General features: G+C 32.6%; 3 protein-coding genes across 3 annotated transcripts; all 3 read left to right on the top strand.

Annotated features, from left to right (window-relative positions):
• The first annotated feature begins 3,366 nt into the window (after positions 1–3,366).
• On the top strand, positions 3,367–19,588 carry LOC129957371 (uncharacterized). The gene is made up of 2 exons (XM_056069663.1): positions 3,367–3,437; positions 17,469–19,588. The coding sequence occupies exon 2, from the start codon at positions 17,699–17,701 to the stop codon at positions 19,202–19,204; it is 1,506 nt and encodes a 501-aa protein (XP_055925638.1). The 5' UTR covers positions 3,367–3,437; positions 17,469–17,698; the 3' UTR covers positions 19,205–19,588.
• LOC129956766 (uncharacterized) lies at positions 12,663–14,329 on the top strand. The gene is made up of 2 exons (XM_056068707.1): positions 12,663–14,129; positions 14,276–14,329. The coding sequence occupies exons 1-2, from the start codon at positions 12,663–12,665 to the stop codon at positions 14,327–14,329; spliced, it is 1,521 nt and encodes a 506-aa protein (XP_055924682.1).
• On the top strand, positions 15,048–17,567 carry LOC129956765 (uncharacterized). Its single transcript, XM_056068706.1, has 2 exons — positions 15,048–15,407; positions 17,469–17,567. Exons 1-2 carry the CDS (start codon positions 15,048–15,050, stop codon positions 17,565–17,567), a joined length of 459 nt encoding a protein of 152 aa, XP_055924681.1.
• Positions 19,589–20,893: the final 1,305 nt, after the last annotated feature.

Below are 20,893 nucleotides of genomic sequence, written 5' to 3'. Positions count from 1 at the left end.
AAAGTGTTTGAAGTAGCTTCCAAATATGGCTTAGAAATAAATTTTCCAAAATGTCAATTTCTGCAGTTTTTAGGCCACATCGTTGAAAACGGAACAATTCGTCCCTCAACAGTAAAAACGTTAGCAGTAAAAAAATTTCCAGTACCGATAACGGTCAAACAAGTTCAAAGTTTTCTAGGTCGCAAGTTCATGCCCCAGTATTCAAAGATGGCAAAACCATTAAGTGGCCTGACTAGAAAGGATACTCCATTTGTGTTTAACCAGCCTCAGTTTGAAGCATTCGAAAAGCTCAAGAAAATATTAACAGAAGGTCCAGTATTAAATATATTTTGACAAGGAGGAAAAACAGAATTACATACGGACGAGGTCAACATGGATATGGAGCAATTTTACTGCAAAAAGTCGAAGATAGAAAACTGCATCCGGTCCAATACATGTCTCATAAAACCTCTCCAGTGGAAGAAAAGTATAGTAGCTACGAATTAAAAGTCAAAGCCATTGTCACAGCACTTAAGAAATTTCGCACCTACCTTTTAGGGAATCACTTCAAGATTGTGACAGACTGCTCCGCTTTCCAAAAACTATGGATAAAAAGGACTTAGTCATTCGAATAGCCAGATGGGCACTTCTTTTAGAAGAATTTTGGCTACGAAATTTTTCATCGACAAGGCAAAAGAATGCAACATGTAGATGCTCTAAGCAGAAATCCGGTAGCGGTAATGCCAAACAAAACTATTACAGCAAGATTGAAGACAGCCGAGCAAGAAGATGAAAATGTCCAAAATTTCAGATCAGCTATCAGCGGCAGTGTTAATCAAGAATTTTTCGAAAGAAACGAAATCTTATATAAATATGAAAATTGTCGTGTACTAATAGTTGTTCCAGGAGACATGCAAACCGAATTAATCGAGTTAGCTCATGAAAAAGGACACTTTTCAACAACTAAGACCGAAGAAATCATCAAGCAAGAATTTTTTATTCCAAACCTAACCAAACGAGTACAAAATGTAATCTTGAACTGTGCATCACGTATATTAGCAAATAAGAAAAGTGGGAAGAAAGGAGGATTTTGAAACCCTATTCCTAAAGAAGATATACCACTAAGTACCTATCATGTCGATTTTATAGGTCCTATGCCATTCACGAACAAGAAATATCAACATATCCTAACAGTTTTTGATGCATTTACTAAATTTTCTTGGCTATACCCTGTACTTCTACTGAGGACGCACTTGACAAATTAAGACTACAACAGAAAAAGTTTTGCAATCAAAAGAGAATAATCACTTATAGATGATCAGCATTTACCTCTACATATCAGCATCTACTAATAGCAACCGGAGAACCTCGCGGAAATGGCCAAGTAGAAAGAGTACATCGCACACTCATACCTGTCTTAACCAAATTGTCAGTTGATGACCCTGCAAAATGGTACAAGCATGTAGACAGACTACAGAGAATCCTTAACAGTATCTCAAACCGCAGTACCAAGTGGACACCTTTTGAATCGTTAATTGGCACCACTATGAGGAATAAAGAAGACTTCCGAGTACGAGACTTACTGTTGTAAGAATTAATGGAAGAATTACAAGAACAGAGAGATGTTCTTCGCCAAGACGCAAAAGCAAACATTCAGAATATACATGCCCAAAATATGAAGAACTCTGATTGAAAATGCAAGAAAGCTCCAGTATATAAAAAAGGGGATTTGGTAGCCATTCAACGAACTCATTTCGGGACTGGACTAAAGCTAAGACCTATATTTTTGGGACCATACAAAATTATAAAAGTAAAGCCGAGAGTTAGGTACGACGTTGAGAAAATAGGCGACTATGAAGGTCTTAATGTAACCACGTCAGCCGATTTGATGAAATTTTACTCACCAGGTTAAATAAAACAAAATCAGGGTGATTGTTATTAACTATATTTTATTCAATTAAAGAAATAAAATTTTGCTTTATTTTAATCTGGTGGTTCTTGAACAAGCGACATATTGAACAAAAGACTAGTTTTTGAAGAAGAAACTTATTAAACGAGAACTAAACTCGTAGTTAATGAACAGCAAGTAAGCTGAAATTATAACTTGTTTTATCTTTTTTGTACTAAACAGCTGTGTTTTAGTCACAATTCCCTGCTATTTTTATACAATTTGAGAAGATTCTAAATTACATTAACTAATATTTGCGTTGTTAATGATTCGTCTATTAGTTTATAAAGGTTAATCATGTTTCAGGTCATTTTTAATCCGAGCATTAAAAAAATCATAGTTATGATAGTGCCTATTGCTTTGTCTTTAAAAATCATCATTTAAATCGTAAAGAGTTTAATGAATGAAATTTGGTATATTGTCTTTGCGTTAAAATTACAGATTCATGTGAAATCCATCCATGTCTGGGTAAATCTTTGTCCATTTGCATGCATTCTGCGATATCGTTAATGAAACTATTTCGTTGTAACATAATATTTCGATACCACATTTCTTTAAAGGCAATCATCAAACTAAACACTAATTTTTCGCCGCTGTGTAATTGTTACTAACCATTATTAACCCATTAGTTAATCAGACCATGGTTTAAAACTAATCACGCGGGGTCTAATACTTGATAATGTATGAAATTTCATTTCATTTTGTTTTTATTATTTTTAGAAATGCAAATGTTTTAGAAATTCGTAAATATTTCTGTGAGAAATATTTAAATTTATTTTATTGAATTATGTAAAATACTAGTTCAATTTTAAGTCCATATTAAACGAAAAAAATGAAAACATTTTGAAACAATTTTAGAAAATTTATGAATGTTAAAACGGATTTTAATTGAAGAAAACAAATTAAAATATTCTCCAACAAACAGAGCCAAATCTCAAATATACTGCAAGAGAATAAAACAACATTAGCATGAATTTTGTGTTTTTAATTTCCATTTAAGTTTTTTGAAAATATATCTTCTTTCCTGGTCCAATAAAAATACACAATTTCATTTCGAAAACCTATCGATAATAAATCGTATACAAATTAATTTTTAATTTGCTGAATGAAATCAGATTAGTTATTGTCATTTTATTTAATAATAATAAAAAGAACACGCCTTTAGAAGCTCTGAAATTTTCAGGCATATATTATCAGTGTATACAATTAAAACATATTAAGTTACATATACATAGGCCCATTTTATCCTACAGAAATTATCCTCGCTCACGACATTAGTATAAAAATTGTTTTACATTCTTGGCGAGTAAAATTCAAATTCTTGGCTTCGTTTTTTGGCGAAAAAATTTAGCCGCAAAGCAACCATACAGCAAGTGCGTCATGCAGCGAGGGTAGAATTTGTGCAACAGATGAGCTGTTTTATCCGTTCACAATTTCAACAACGAGCGAAAAAGAGAGAAATGAAAAAGGACTTTCTCTAATATCGATTATGAATACGGATCCATCAGTGGTAAATATATATTTTCTCTGAAACTAAAAAACAATAACATTCCTTTTTTAAATTCTTGTATTCAGAAGAAAATATAAGAAATACTTTTTTATATACATTCTATTCAAATTATTATTGAATGAATTGATAATTAATATATATACCGGTTTTTCAAATTTTAATAAACATCATCATCAGCAAACAAACCGGTCTTTTGTTACGGAATTGCTTTGTTCTGAAACTAAAAGAGCTGTTAGATTAAGAACTGTGTTCCGAATTACTAAACCAGATGTTTAAATATTTGTGAAGTGGCGAAAAAAACTAAAATGGACAATCATCGTTTATAGTTTCGTAAAACTAATTCGTTTTTTGTGAATATTGAAAAATCGCCAGATTTTCGATTCTATAAATAAGTCTTACCTGGTATGTATGCGCATTATATTATTTATTGAACTGTTTATAGATATTAATATTGGATTTCCATTTCGTTTTTGACAACTCCAATAATTCTTATTTTATTATGTGTAACTGTTGTTTATCTGTAATGAATGAAAAATAATGCTCGAATATAAAACTAAACCAACTGTGAGATAACAAATATTTTTTCACTTCTGTTTTGAAGAAACCATTGTGTTTATATCAATGATCGATCATTGTGAAATTATTTACCATAAATACCTCTGACTGTGTAATGTATTGAAATTTTCGGTCTAATGTTTTATATTAGTTTAATTAATTTTATTTGATCTCTGAAAAATTATTTGTTTTTATTTATCTAATCTGACTCCAGACAGAATGTATTCACTTTTATATCTAATACTGTTAAGGACGATTTTCTATGCTTATAAATAATTTAATAATATAAGGAAACTGATAAGAATCTGAACAATTATATTCGATTAAGTAATTGATATTATTCTAGTAAATTTATTAATGAGATTACACAAAACAAATTTCAATATATATTAAGTGAAGAGTGAGAGTTTTTTTTATACCTTTTTCTTTCCCCCACCCCCAATTTTTTTTCGTATTACTAATTTATTATTCTATTTTAGCAAAAAATTTTCCAAGAAGTTAATTTTGCAATATTACACCTATTGCAAGTAATTCCACATATAGAGTCTTTTAACTGGGATTTTATGAATTAAGATTAAAAGCATTGTTTCATATGAACTGTATAAACATAAATGTAAATATTAATCCAGTTGGTTCAAAAATTCACATATTTTACTAAAATAGAGAGGAAATTATTAACATAATTATTATTAAATGTATTTAAAGATAAAAATTTTAAAATTTGTGTAACATTCTCAATCGCAACAATCTTTATGTTTCATAAGAGCAAATTGATAAAATAAATTGATTACTAATTTCCAAAGTTTAGATTCCATTTGCATATTACTTTTTCTCAGGATTCTAAGGCACTGAATTATTTTGTCCTAACTCTTTCACGTGCCTTTTCAACATTATTATTCAATTTCTTCTAAATTATAGATTCATTTTTCAACTAAGTTGAAGTTTTCAAAAATTGATTGTAATTTTTAAAAATTGTTTTCAACTTCTCTTTTAAAAAATAAATGAAAATTTTACAATAAACTTTATGCACTTGCTTAATATAACAGACCATCCTACAGTAAAAAATGCTCGAACCTATGCAAAGAGTGAAAAAAATTACTCAAACAGTTTCTGCAGTTTATTTTTAAAAATTGAATGAAAAAAAAAATATAACAATCTGAAGGCACATTTTGCATTTTCTGTAATGAATTTTCTCTCTTATAAAAAATAATTAATGGCATTTTGAGAAACAGATTCAATTTTTCATTATTTATTAATATGATTTATTAGACATATTTTAAAAAATATCATGATTGAATCTAGGTTGCCATTAACCACAAAAACTTTGCTTAATTTTTTGGATTACTATGTAAATACCAAGAAATGAAAGAGCTTTGGAATATGTTTGATTATTCTTTTCATAAGATTCAAAAGCTTTAGAAATAATATTATTTTTTGATCAAATTTTTCATCTTGCTTTCTCTATCCTTAATTGAGTTGAACTTTTATTTTGGTCTTTGTAGTTTCTGTTTAAGAGCCTTTTTTTCTATAAAAATATCTCTCTATAAAATTATATATATTAATCTGTTTAAATTCTGAATTTAAATTAAAATTTCACTCCAAGTGGGAGAAGGCGAATAGAAACTAAGAATAACATGACTCACCAGAAAGCATAAACTTTGTTTTTGTAAAAGAATGACCAATTTTCAATCAATTTCTATTTCTGTAAATGATGAAGAGGATTCCCCTCTCTCGTTTTTATTTGATTTATATTCCTTAAGAAGGAAATCTATCCTCCCACTTCTAGATTTGAGGTAGTATCAGCTAACCCCTAACAATTGAATGTGTCTCTTATGGGAAGAGTTGTACTGTAATCGGTGATGGCCCTTAGGACTTACTTATCCATAGTTTTTACCTTTCCAGATCAGACAAAATTTCAATGTACTCTTGGGCATGTTGAATAGTTTACATTTACACTTATAAAAGAATTCAATTGTCTTTTTTTTTTTTACTGCAATAACTATGCAGAAAAATTTTTATTGCATTTTTAGAAATTACTCTAAATATACCGAAACTAATTGTTATTGGAAATCCGAAGTTCCTGAAAAAATTTTTGTTTATAGAGATTTTTGATGTGCTGAAGTTAGGCAGTATTTTTCAGAGTAAGTTTTGTGTCTTTGTTTTAATACAGATTTAACATTGAATAAATCTTTCGTCTGGTGATTTCCTCCAAAAATGCAATTAAAATTGTATTTCAAATATTATTGAAATTAAATGCGAGTAGAAAGTTTCTTTGGTATTTGTATATTTTGGCTTCCCCTAATTTAATCGCCAGGTTCATTATGTATAAAAATTATGGTTGCAGTAAGTATAATGGAGCTTGGCAAATTTGGATATATTCAAAGTTGCCAAGTAAAGCCCAATGACGGCTATAATATATTACGTGTAGTACGTGGCTTTGTTTGGGCTCATTACCATTCAATGTGCAGCTAAACAAATACAAAAAATTTTTGAACCTCTTTAAAGTTTCTACTTATATATTTTAGCAGCCCCATATTTGATCGCCAATAACCGAGATAAATACCGATAACGCCAAGTTCATTATGTATAATGATTAGGGTTCCAGCATTTATAATGAAGCTTGACAATCTTTTTATAATTCTAAGTTACCAAGTAAAGCTCAGGTAGGGTTATAATATATTAATTGTCATTAGTGGCTTTGCTTGAGCTCCATATCACTGAACTTTCAAATGCGCATAATCTTTGAACTTTTTTCGACTGAAATTCAAAATCTTTCAAATTAACTCTTCTATAAACAAATCAATGAAATAAGAGCAATTGATAAAAGATTAAATTTAATATTTCGCCAGATTAAAAAAATTAACAGAAAGAGATACGGCTGCAAAATCATCGCAATTTAGTACTGTACATGAATTCATAAAATGTATTGCTTCCGTTAGAGCATTAATAATACGCTGCGCATGCGTGGAAATAAATTATAAATTTTCCAGGCCTTTATAACGCCAGAAAAACTCGATTAGAGGTTTTTAATTTTCTTTATTCTTTTTCTAAAAAATTTAATCGATTTCTAAACATCGATTAATTCATTTTTTCTAAACATCGATTAATTAACAATGTTTAGTTTTCCAATACATAAAGCAGTTTAAAAAAATATTTTTGCTTTGAAACAATAGGTGAAACACATATTAAGCCTTGTCTCTAAATGCTGTGGGAAAAGAAATGGCGCAATCTGAAAATTGATCTCTGAAATTCTGTAAACAGGAAAAATAGATTATCACACTGCAGATGCCAAATTAAAAGCATTTTTAATTTATCCACACGGTTTACCAATTACAAAATCAAATAGCTACGATGAATTCTTCAATCCAAAATTTTTACAAAATGTTCATATAAATGCTGTTTGAATTTATAACATTGTAATTGTATAAAAATGAATTTTTAAACTCTTTACAGCTGGTTTCTTTTCCTGATTTATTTTAATTACCTTTTTTGGGTATATTTGCTTCTAGTGCTTTAAAGATTTTACTTCTATTGCTGCAAATACCCGAAAATAAAATTTAAAAAAATGTAATTAAAATCTTTTAATCAGACTCATACAAGAGAAAGGAACCTTGTTAATTTGAAAATAAAATGCCCAAACTTTAATCTGTCGAATCTGTCTTGGCTAATATCAAAGAAAGAAAACCAAAGATAAAAAATTAAAAAAAATAATGAAAATGATTTGAATTCTGTTAAGATATTGAAAAATATAGTTGTAAGATATTCTTAAAAAATATTCTTTATAATTAAATTAGCAAAAAAAAGAAAAAGAAAAAAATTATAGTGACAAAATTTGTATAAAACAAAAGATTTTTTAAAAAAATTATTAACTGATGAAAGAAATCATTTTTTACTGTGAAATGTTCTTGCACTAAAAAAAAAAAATAGATGAATGTTCTTTAATTTTTTTTTTAATTTTAAAAAATAATAATTGCGAAATTTTGAATTAATCGGTAATTTGTGTTTTTCCCTAGTCCATTCATTTTTCTATTCACTCAATGTTAAAATATCATCGTTAATTCCGATTTATTTTGAGTAATCATTGATTAATTGACAAATAGTTATTTTATTAAACCAACAGGAGTACTGTCCCCAAACTTTCTCGCATACTGTCCAATAAAGGTGTTATCGCCCACACCCAGCAAAAAAGTTGTGGAGTTTGGGCAGAGAATGCCTTGCATTGCATTGGCGTACAGTATTCACGAAATATTAACCTTTGACGAGAATTTAGATTTTAAGATAATATATCTTACGATCAGTGACACCAGTTCATTCCTTGAATTGATGGATTATTTTTCAAGTGGCCAGAACCATTCCTATTCCCGATCAGGAAAATCCGACTGCAGCTGAAGAATTCCTTGGAAACAGAATTTCGCGTTACGGCTTGCCTATAAATTTACATTCGGATCGAGGCACACATTTTCATTTCTCACTTTTTTTCTGAGCTTTTCAAACTCTTAGGAATTTAATGAACAGTGGAGGACAATGGAATGAACAATGGAGCGACAACATTGCATCTTGAAGCAATGTCGCGATGTAAAGATCCATGTCATTTTTCATTATTTCTTTTAAAGAAGTCAGATTGATTGAGACGCACAGTTTTCACCTTTTTCCTGGACTGTCGAAGCACTCCCAACGAAGTGATTAGATAGAGTGCATCGAAAATGCTTTTTGGCCAACCTTGCACTCTCTTTGGAAGACCAAGTGAAAAGCCTTCCTTAACGAATGTATTCATGAAGAGTTGAGAGGCACTTTTGGAAAGTGTACACGCGTAGACAGCAGGAGAATTAATCTGCAAACGAATAAATGAAAATGTGTTATGATGCCAGAGTAATAGATCGCCATTTTATGGGGAATGCGGAATTTGAATGTATTACTAGCCGAAGACACGGAGGTGGTTTGAGACCGAAATTGCAACTTAATAAGGAAGACCCTTATTCTGTCGTCAAGAGCTAACTGATGCCTGTGGAATTCAGAGTCGTCTAACGCCGATCCAAAAGATACTCACGTCTATGAACTAATACAGAACAATAAGTCATAGCTATGGATAATGAGTCTTTGAAGAGGGGAGCATTGTCACAATTCTTCAACATTTCCTCCTTGCAGGTAGTTTTATAAAAAGAAAAGAGTTCTTTTACGATTATGGTAAAGTGGTGCCAAATCTGTGATTTCTTATTTCGCCAGAGTGTGGTTATTTTCAAACATTGTATCCTTTTAAGTTTGTTAAATTGGTGCGTATTTGTAAATTGCATTTATTTTGATGATTATTTAAACAACAAGAGGAATCTCGTTACATTTTCGCACCGTTCTACATGTATAAGCCATGACATGGGTTTCCAATTATTAGAAATTGGACAGGGTTGCCACCTCGCAGGGAAATGGAGGGAATTCGAAAATTATTTAAAAAATAGGGAAATTTGAAAATTTTCATAAATACCGGGAAAATACAGGGATTTTGTAGTTTCTTAATTCCTTCCCTACCCTTTTTTTTCATGTAAAAAATTCCGATCTGTAAACATGGCAAGAATAAAAAATTTGTTACTTTTAAAAACATTAAGAAACTTTTTAGTTAAAAAATAATCTTTAAAAGCTGAACATTTATGGACATTAAAACTTGCTGCATGTCATTGGTCCTCTAATGCATTCAATGATATATCGAAATCGAATCGCCAGCGATGACCACACGTCAGCAAGCAAATATCACAGAAATAAAAACGATGTTCTTGGCATTGTCGATTCAGATTGTTTGATGGCGCACACACACTCTTATTTTGAAAATTAATTCATTTTGAAAATATAAATCATTTCCGATTTCTATAAGATATTGGATACTTGGTCGGCCTCGCGGCGAGTTGCAGCGGACAGTTTTGCAAGCGCGCCAGTGAATTTCTTGCCAGGTGTTCATCGATTCTCTCTGCAGATGGCATTTTTCTTTTGCAACTGTTACAGCTTCACGCCGATAGATGGCGTATCTGTCGAGTACAAAGTTCTGTTAATTCTTTTTTGTATCAGAACGTAGAGTGTGCAAGAATGATTCTGTGAGCGAGACGAGGCATCCAACTGTGAGAGGTGTCCTAATCTGTAACAGTCTACATGAAGTGGCACAAAAAATGTGTCCGAAAATAAAATGGTGTTCACCAGAAAGAAATGAGTAATTATTTGTAGAGAATTACATTAAGTGGTCCGTCGACTACGCAGTATTGAACCATCGAGAGTTTTGAGAAGTCGGCAAGTGTTTCTGTTTTGCCGCGTGTGTTTATTTGATATTGTTCTCAGTGATTTCTGAATCCTTAGAGTGATCTTCAATGGATATAAAGTGTAAATTCCTATGATTGGACTATCCGATGCTTGGATTATTATGTCCGTTTTGGTTTCAGGGTAACTGTGAGTATACTTTTGTTTTCTAAATTTGTGTATTAGTTTCGTTTTTATGAGTTGCATATATTCAGAGTTCTCTTTTCAAAATGCTTTCAAAACTTAAAAAGAGTGAATTAATTGAAGTTGCCGAGGAACTAGAAATTGATATTCCTTCGGGTGCCAAAGTAGTTACTATTAAAGATTTAATTGAAAAGAGCGAGATCTATAAAGATAATTATGAATTCGTAAAAACTGTAGTTGAGTCAATAATTGATAGGAAAAAAGATTACGAGAAAAATGAAGCACAGAAAGTAGAATTGGAAAAACTTAAACTCGCGCAGTTAGAAAAACAATTTGAGCTTGCGAATTTACAAAAAGATGTAACACAAAAGGTTAATGTAACAAATAGCGATTCTGATTCTAATTTTAGCTTAGAAAGTTTGATAAAAAGTGTCAAAAGTTTAACTATTCCTGTTCCTACACGAGCAGAGTCGTATAATTTATTTTTCCAATCGCTTGAAAGAGCTTTCAAAACCAAAAATGTCCCAGAACAATTCAAATCAGAGATCCTATTAAATATTTTAGGCGAAAAAGTTACCAATTTAATGATATATTTAAATGAAGATGAATTGTGTATGTATGACAAATTAAAAGAATTAGTGTTAAAAGAATTTCAGTCCACCCCACAAGAAGTTTTAAATAATTTCCGTAAAGCGAAAAAACGTCCAAACGAAAGCTATATCCAGTTTGCATCGCGACTTAGTGCAGCTTTTGATTATTATTGTCAATTAAGAAAGGTAAATGATTTTAAGGGAGTTTGTGAACTCATGGTTTCCGAAAAAATATTTGATTCATTAGATCGTGAACTACAAATTCATATTGGCGTGAAACAAGAAGAATCTTGGTATGTGCCATCAGATTTGGCCAGGCATTGCGATATTTATGTATCGACAAAATTCAAAAACGATAGTAATGTGTTTTCACGACCGCAAATTGTAAACCATTCTCAAAAATATCGTAAAGAATACAGTCCACAAAAAGCATTCGTAGCGGAAGTTAAAACTCCGAAATGTGTAATTTGTAAATCTAATGAAAATCATTCCCTGAATGTATGTCCTGTGTTCAAAAATATGCTTGTTAATGAGAGAATTGAGGTCGTTAAAAATAAGCAATTATGTTTTAATTGTTTAAATCACCATAAAATTGCTAACTGTTATTCAAAATCCAGTTGCTCCATTTGCAAAAAACGACATAACACTCTTTTGCACTTGGGAAATATTCGAAGCGAAACTGAAACTCGCTCGCAAAATGCTAACGCGGGATTGAATCCAAGGTCAAATGTATTCGTTCCGCGAATTGAAAATCCTAGTCATAATTCTTCACAACTGACGAATGAGTCACCTGCGAACAGTACGCATTCATTCACTGCTACCAACTTAAATCTAAACAAAATGGTTTTATTAAGTACTGCAAATGTAATGATTCAAAATAATGTAGCAATGTTTATGAGTGCACGTGCGTTGCTGGATGTTGGTAGTATGAGTCATTTCATTTCAAAACGGTTAGCCGATAAACTGAATTTGAAAAAAGAAAGACGAAACATCGTGGTTTCTGGACTAAATCAATCATCATCTGTTATTAACTCGATCGTAAAAACGAAAATTACGAACGTAAGCAGAAGCTTTGAAAAGTTAATTGAGCTATTGGTAGTGCCGCATATAACAGATAGTATCCCCTCCAAACAATTTGACATTGATACGCTAGAATTAGATAGTTTCAATTTAGCGGATGTGAGTTTCAATGAACCTGGAGATGTGGATATTTTATTAGGTGCCCAAATATTCTATGAACTTTTAAGATCGGGTCAAATTAGGTTTCCGGGAACAGACATTGTTTTTCAAAATACTGTGTTTGGGTTTGTTTGCTACCGGAAGTGTTCCAATAGAAAACGAAACTACTGTCCATTGTGGGTTGGTAATAGAAGATTTGGATGCAAATTTAAGGAAATTTTGGGAAATTGAAGATGTTGAGGGGGATAAATTACAAAATGATGAGAGTTTAATATGTGAAAATCATTTCATGAAAACACATTTCAGAAATGACGATGGAAGCTATGTTGTTAAAATGCCGTTTAAAATAGACCCCCCATGTTTAGGCGAATCAAAACACATTGCTACTAAAAGATTTAATTCACTTTGGCAACGTTTGAAGAGAGAACCAGAGTATAGGCAACTATACATCGAATTTTTAACTGAGTATGAAAATTTGGGGCATATGCAGGCAACTTGCGAAACTCCAAGGTATATTATGCCTCATCATGGCGTTTTTAGGCCAGAAAGTAGTACTACAAAATTACGCGTTGTTTTTAACGCATCAGAGGCAACGCCATCTGGACAATCGCTTAATGATAATTTGTATTCAGGATCTGTTGTCCAAGATGATTTGTTTGCTATTTTGTTGAGGTTTCGAAAACATTCTATAGTTTTCACCGCCGATATAAAAAAGATGTATCGTCAAATTTGGATACATCCAGATCAGTGTGATTTGCAATGTATTTTATGGAAAGATTTAGAGGAAGAGAAATTACGTGTATTTAAGTTGCTCACTGTTACCTACGGAACCAAATGCGCTCCTTACTTGGCGACCAGAGTACTAAAACAAATATGCTGTGATGAGCGGAACAACTATCCTTTAGCCGCTGCTGCTGGCAAAGATTTTTACGTCGATGATATACTCAGTGGTACCGAGGATTTATCTTCTGCCATTGAACTACAAAACCAGTTAATACATTTGTTAAAATCAGCTGGTATGGAGCTTCACAAATGGAGCTCAAATAATCCTGTTTTGTTGCAAAATGTACCAACGTCGGACCGAGAATACAATTTCGATAACCCCAACTCAGCAAGTTTAAAAACTTTGGGATTACAATTCAATCCTGAAAAGGGTACATTTAGTTTTAGTGTTCAAAAAATTGTGAGACCTGCAACAAAAAGAACAATGCTATCGGACATATCCAGATTGTTTGATCCTTTAGGCCTCTTAGGACCTTTGATAATCACAGCGAAGATGTTTTTGCAGAAGTTGTGGATTTTGAGAATTGATTGGGACGATGAAGTTCCCTTACACTTAAATAGAGAGTGGGAAAAATTTAGTTCTGAATTGAGTCAATTGAAAAACGTAAACATAGATCGTCATGTGTTATGTTCTAAAGTTCTGAAAGTAGACCTGATAGGCTTCGGAGATGCTTCGAAAAATGCATATGGTTGTGCTGTCTACACCAGGTCTTTGTCAAGGTCTGGTGAGATAAAGGTGTCACTCTTATGCAGCAAATCTCGAGTGGCTCCCATCAAAGAAATTAGTATCCCACGTTTGGAGCTGTGTGCAGCGGATCTGCTTTCCAAGCTTATCGTTAAGGTTCTGTCATCCTTGCAACTAGACATTGATGGAGTACATTTGTACTCGGACTCCACTGTGGTGCTTGCTTGGATCAAAACTCCACCAACATCGTTGAAAACTTTTGTGGCTAATCGAGTCGCTAGGATTCAAGAGTATACTAAGAACTTCCAATGGCATTATGTAAATACTGCTGAGAATCCTGCGGACTTGATATCACGAGGAGTTTTCCCTTCAAAGATCCAACAGTTGGACATTTGGTGGAATGGACCGTCTTTTCTTTCATCTAGTAGCTGCCCAAACTTCAATGACGATCCTGGTGTTTCAGATGATGAATATCTTCTTGAGGTGAAAAGAACTGCAAAGAACTCTGAACTAAATAATGATCCTATGATTAATCTTTCCATTTGTAATATTCCTAGTTTTTTACAGTGCATATTAGATATAAGTAATAATTATAGTAAAATTGTTCGTATTTTAAGTTATGTTTTCAGGTTTGTCAAGAACCTAAAAGAAGCAGTGAATACAACAGGCCCACTAAATGCTGAGGAATTAAACTATGCAGAGACATTTTTAATTAAAAATGTCCAAATCCAAGAGTTTGCCAAAGACGTCAGTAGTCTCCAAAAACACCACTGTGTGCCTCCTGGTAGTAAATTAAAAACTTTGAATCCTTTCTTGGATTCTAAAGAATTGTTAAGAGTAGGAGGACGGTTGGGTAATAGTAATTTTAATTTTAATAAAAAGCATCAAATAATTTTGCCAAAAAGCCATAGATTAACTTTAATTATAATAGAACATTTTCATAATAAATATTTACATGTTGGTGCTTCTTCCTTGCTATACCTTGTTAGAGAAAAATTTTGGCCTCTAAATGGACGTAATAGCTGCCGAAAAATCGTTCATCAATGTATCATTTGTTTCAAAGCCCAACCAATTGCACCTTCTCAAATCATGGGCAATTTGCCCAAGGTAAGAGTGTCTCCAGATTTTGCTTTTAATTGTGCTGGTGCCGATTTCTGTGGGCCGTTTTATATTAATTATAAGGCTCAGCGTAAAGGTGCTTTACAAAAAATTTATATTTGTATTTTTGTATGTTTTTGTTTTAAAGCTGTTCATATAGAAATTGTTTCAGATTTGACTTCTGATTCCTTTATAGCGACTTTAAAACGATTCATGGCTCGAATAGGTAAATGTGCGAAACTATTTTCAGATAATGCTAAGAATTTTGTAGGAGCTAATAGAGAAATTAAAAAACTTCATGAAATGGTTAGAAAACCAGATGAAAAGCTGGCAGGCTATTTAGCTGCAGAAGGTATTGAGTGGAAATTTATTCCACCAAGATCCCCACACTTTGGCGGTCTTTGGGAGGCAGCTATAAAATCATTTAAATACCATCTAAAAAGAGTTGTTAAGGGAATAAACTTAACTTATGAAGAGTTCTTAACGGTAATTGTGCAAATTGAGGGAATTTTGAATTCTCGACCATTTTGCCCCTTGTCAGCTAACGAGGACGATTTTGAGGTTCTTACTCCTGCACATTTTTTAATAAATAGATCTTTAACCTCTTTGAATGAGCCTGATTTGACAAATTTAAAAGAAAGTCATCTCAAGAAATGGCAAAAGGTAACTAGACTTGTGCAATATATGTGGAAATTTTGGCATCGTAATTATTTAAGTCAATTACAACAGAGATCTAAATGGATGTTTGACAAAAATAATGTAAAATTAAGTGATTTAGTGTTATTAATTGAAGATAATTTGCCTTGTTATAAATGGGCTATGCGTAGGATAATTAAAATTTATTATGGTGATGATAAGAAAATTCGTGTTGTTAAGATTAAAACGCAGTCAAGTACTTGTAAAAGAGCCATTTCTAAAATTTGTGTATTGCCTATGGAACATAATTAATTTGTAATATTTGATGTTGAAATTTGTAAGTTTTGATTCTTATTTCTTAAAGATGTTGATTATTATGTATATTGTGTGTTTTTTACTAGCTTTGTGTAAGAGTTGTAATATTGTTTATGTTATTCAGCTTTGTAATCTCTTGAAACCTTGGGGTTTCAAGGTGGGGAGTATGTTACAGCTTCACGCCGATAGATGGCGTATCTGTCGAGTACAAAGTTCTGTTAATTCTTTTTTGTATCAGAACGTAGAGTGTGTAAGAACGATTCTGTGAGCGAGACGAGGCATCCAACTGTGAGAGGTGTCCTAATCTGTAACAGTCTACATGAAGTGGCACAAAAAATGTGTCCGAAAATAAAATGGTGTTCACCAGAAAGAAATGAGTAATTATTTGTAGAGAATTACAGTAACCTTTTTATATTTGTGAAATTGTACATGAGTTAATTATCAGGATGTTGCAGATTATTAACCAGTTACAGTCAATTTTGGCAGAAAAAAACAAGCTTCCTGTTTTTATTATATGTCCTAAAAGTCAGAAACAAAAGAAAATCGAAAGTCGTCATTAAAAATGTTATCTCGTTTGCAATTCTGAGTCAAAAATCCCAAGGTTAAAGAAATACTTGTTTATAAAATGGGTCGTCAATTTGTTATCAACTATGTATCCTCCATCTGGACCACTACAACGAAGACGTACAGCAAATAACTGATAGCTCTCCAAAAAAAGCTGCACGCCGTATCTGTATCACGACTTGACTTTTTAGAAATCCACATATATAAAAAGTCACCAATTCATTTCAGTTGACCGCACCCATCAGGATTTTTCTTCATACCAGCGTGTGTGGTCTCACCAGAACTTTCTAGCATACTCTCTAATAAAAATGAGTTAATTAAGTTTTAGAAGCTTTTTTTCAAAATCAGTTAAAACCAAAATTTGACATAGAGTTAAAAATGCTGTCACAAAATCAATACCGAAGCCCAGGTATTTAAGTGTGTTTTTGTGTTTTTTGAGTTAACGCGTCTTTATATGCTCCTCCTCAAAGTACAGGCGTTTTAACCACTTGGTGGATTTGGCTAAAATTTAGACGGATGTCTTCAATAGAAATGTTATATCTATGTACCGAATTTTATCCATCTGGCTTTCTTCGTTTTAAGATTTTCGTGTCACATTATATTTCAACATTCGGACAGACAAAATTCATCTGAATAGATTTTGCTCTAAATTTGATATAATTCTTAAAATTTTATCTAAGACCATATATTAAATTTAATCCATCTAGCTCAAAGCAATTTTAAGCTATCGTTGTAGCAGGGGGACTTCTTCCAAAAGTGTGTTTTTCGAATTCCTTGAGATCTAAAACGTGGAGATTTGTCAAAATCTCGAGTTTCAATTTTTTAGGCGACTGCAACACTTCCATTATACTTTGTATGCGAGAATGTAAAAACTGATTACCGACAAGGAAGTGTTAAAAAAATGTCTCCTGACATTTCATGGCAAATTCCATGAAAACAAACTCTCTTTAAACTATTTGCCAAGCTCCGTTTACAAATCTCACTTATTGAAATTCTTATAATGTCCATCGCAGGCGATGAAAATTGCACCGAGTCTATGAAGCAATATAGACACCTTTTGCAAGTTCCGGTTTTGTTTTAACCTCTCAAACTTAGCAATAAGTAACTTCTGTTGCATTTTTATGTCGATTGTTGGTTTTTGAACGAAAAATTTTAATAATAAAATTTTATTGTGAAAAGATTGATCATCCGTTTGTTCTTTCGTTTCAGATAGAGGTATTGTGGCAGATAGGTACAACAGATGGACCTGTTTTCAAATGCCCTTGGACATCAAGCATGTATTACAGTATAACCAACTTCCATCAGTGAATTCTATTTTCAAGACATAAAAAGTGAGCGTCATCTGTAAGGAAAACAATAAACGTAGGAGAACATAAAATATTGTGTATGCGATTTTAAAGAACCATCTGTCGGTAAGTGAAAAGACAATTTTACAATCGATGGCAATGGACAGATACTTGTACCCGAAGACATTAGAGGATCTTGCTCTCAGAAGGGCGGCGGTTATTCTGTGTAGTTGCCCTAACATGTATATGTTTGCTGCAAGAATGAAGGATGCTACTAAAGAAGAATTTGAGCCAGAAATAGATAAAATCTCGAGAAATATTGTAGCTAATTTTTCGTTGCCTCTATTGCTGGTGCAGGATTTGCTTGGAGCAATGAAAGCTGTTTCTAGGGAAATAATAAAATGGGTGAAGTTTCATGAAAATTTTTTAGAGCAATATGATGGAGTTTTGTCTAGACTAGAGAACCTAGAGCATATATGTTGGACATGCTTCGGGACTGTGGACTACGAGAAAACGGCCCAAGTACTGATCCGCCGCAGGAAGTTAAGGGCCAGTCAGTGCTTCAAATTAGCCTGCCTCTATTGTTTGTTTCAAGATATAAAGGAACTTTGGAAGGAATTACCCTATTCGTATAAAGTTGGTTTTTTAAAGGATGACCCTACGCAGATTACACAACCTAAAATAGTTGTTTTTTTTACTTGTTTATTAAGAAACAAAGTATATCAGATGGGATTATTTCTTCCACAAGGGCAAAGAGATATATCTTCCATTATTGAATATATGTTTGAATATGTCGCACTACAAGGTTATAGAACTGCAACTCAGTATTTTTTTCTAAAGTTAAACGTCTTGGACAGATTACACATAATAACAAGGGTAGCTGTACGTGTAGCAAAAATGCGTTCTTTTGATCGAAGTTGTTTCTATTTGCACGAGTACCAAAAATATAGCGACGTTTTGCGCTTTTTGATGAGCCATATGCTGATAAGTGAAAAACGAGAATTGTGTCGTAGTGCGCCTTTTGAAACCCTTAAGTGTCTTCTGGATTGGCCCTGGCAATCTGAATTCTTCAGATACGCAAAATATATATTGCGAATATGTCTTCTCACAAATGAAAAGTACAGCCGGTTGCTTTTCATTTTGGCCCACAACAGTTCTTCAGGATTCAACTATCCGAGAATGTTTCGGATATTTTTTCTCATGAGTCCGAAGAAATATAAAAATTATACGTTGACACATTACTCGAATTTCTTGCGAGAATTCATAAAGATCAACGATGTTGTGACCGTGAAATTCATTTTCAGGCATTTGAATGTGAAACAGAAAGTGAAACTTCTGGTCAACCAAAGTATGGGGCGTAACTTTATACCTGCTCTAGTAACTGCAGGCAAGTGGGATTTCCTAAGACTCTTCATCCGTGAATCCCAGTTAGCCAATGAAAGCAAAGAGAGTCTCGTGGCATATTTTCAATTGCGGTTTCCTGAGGACTGTAAAAGCGAATGGTTCCAAAAGTTTGTGCAAGAAATCCGTGCAGATCAAAGCGGAGCAAAGTACGATCGATGGGCCTCCGATTGTAAAAGAGTATTTCGACGTGCGGTGAGAAAACGCCGCAATGAAGATCACACCGAACAGCCTAAGAAATTACTTAGAGTAAATTAAGTTCAAGAACGAAGAACGTGCGTGGCCGAAAGGAAAACTAATATCGATTTTAACTTTAATTTATACACGGGGATAAGTCGTACTTTATGGGATTTCTTTGAAAGTTTTCGGATTAGGAGAGAGAATTTTAGGTACCTTTGAAGCTATGCTGTAAACGTTTGGGTTTTTATCCTAGAAAGGGAAATTTTCACACGAGTGTTCCCTACCTTATGGGGGAAATGCAAGCAATCTGGACAACGACATACCCGAATGAGTGTGTAAACAGAATTGATTTGAATTGATTATCTTTATTTTTAAACACTAAATCCGTGACCTCCTGTGTTTTTGAAATGATTGTGAAGTTGAAGTAAAACAATAAAAAGCAAGAAAGGACTGATTTTCTAGAAAAAGCTACAAATAAAAATGCTTGTTTGACATAGCATGAACTACCAGTAATTGTGAAGATTAATTTAATTATTTATGTTCGATTTTTCAGATGATTAAATGAACACAAATTTTCATTTTCATCCATAATTTTTGCAGTCATGAATTATCTGGTTATGAAGGAATTATTCACTTGTTGAAAAAACTTCGAAATGACAAAAAAATATATATATATTTATGTATTTAAAATAATAAAACGAAAAAAACAAAAAACAACTGATGAATATTTTACCCAGCCCCAAACATAAATCCGATTTCGTCTATTTTTATATGATAGGAAAAATCATGGTCTCGTGATATGTCATCTAGTTTCTTCTGCCGCCATTGACCTCTATTTTTATGAGAAATTTTTTTAAATATGTGTTCTTACTATTTTGATACGAAAAAAAGCAACAAAGTTCCCCTATCATAATCTTGGTACCGATTCCGAAAGTTTTTGTTTCGAAAGGTTTCTTATGGTTTCTAAAATCATCACCGATAGTGATCTACTATTTACTTTTTCAGATTTTTTGTAGCACATAATTTTTGTAAAGTTTTCAGCCTTTGCAACCGGATCTACTTTTGTTACCAACTTGACAATTTCGTTACTTCCAAGCATAGCCAACCACCCTGCGTGCTGTATCATTATTCTGCAAGTGTCATTTGAAATAATGCTTTGTTTACTTTTACTGATATTATTACAATTATAATTTTACTATATATTTGTTGTGAGAAGATACAGCTCATTATGTTGACTGACACAACTAAATTAATCTTTTCAATACTATTCTCCGTCGATGACCGTTTTGATGCTTTTTATTGAGTCATCTGGAACCAATTTTAAAGAAACCAATTTTGCGAAATTTGGCTCATTTCTTGTGGGTTGGCATTACTGTATAAATTTCATTTTGCAATATCTCAAAAATGGAGCAAAAAGAGGTAAACAGCACCTGGTGATCTACGTAGAAGACATTTTTTTTCATGTGAAGTAAAAATCGGCGACATCTGCATTTTACGTATTTTACTTGTAGTTGTTGACTATGTATATTTTTAAGGTTTTTCATCCTCACAGAATGTACACTGAAGTAGGGATTCTGCAGTTTTACTCGAGAATGGACGGTGGTTGGGAGATGGGAACCATCGACGGCATATCAAGGCGTAACTAACTTTCATATGAAATAGAAATTGACGAAATCGGTACTCTATGACATTCCCAATTACTTTTCAATGGAAAGAATTTAGTAGAACAGCTGGACGCCCACGGGGATAGTAATTTATTAAAATGAA

Source organism: Argiope bruennichi, chromosome 11 (genome assembly GCF_947563725.1).
Source record: "Argiope bruennichi chromosome 11, qqArgBrue1.1, whole genome shotgun sequence".
Classification (NCBI taxonomy): Eukaryota; Metazoa; Arthropoda; class Arachnida; order Araneae; family Araneidae; genus Argiope; species Argiope bruennichi.
Note: the sequence above shows the minus strand (reverse complement) of the source record. Positions and strands in the feature narration are given on the sequence as shown.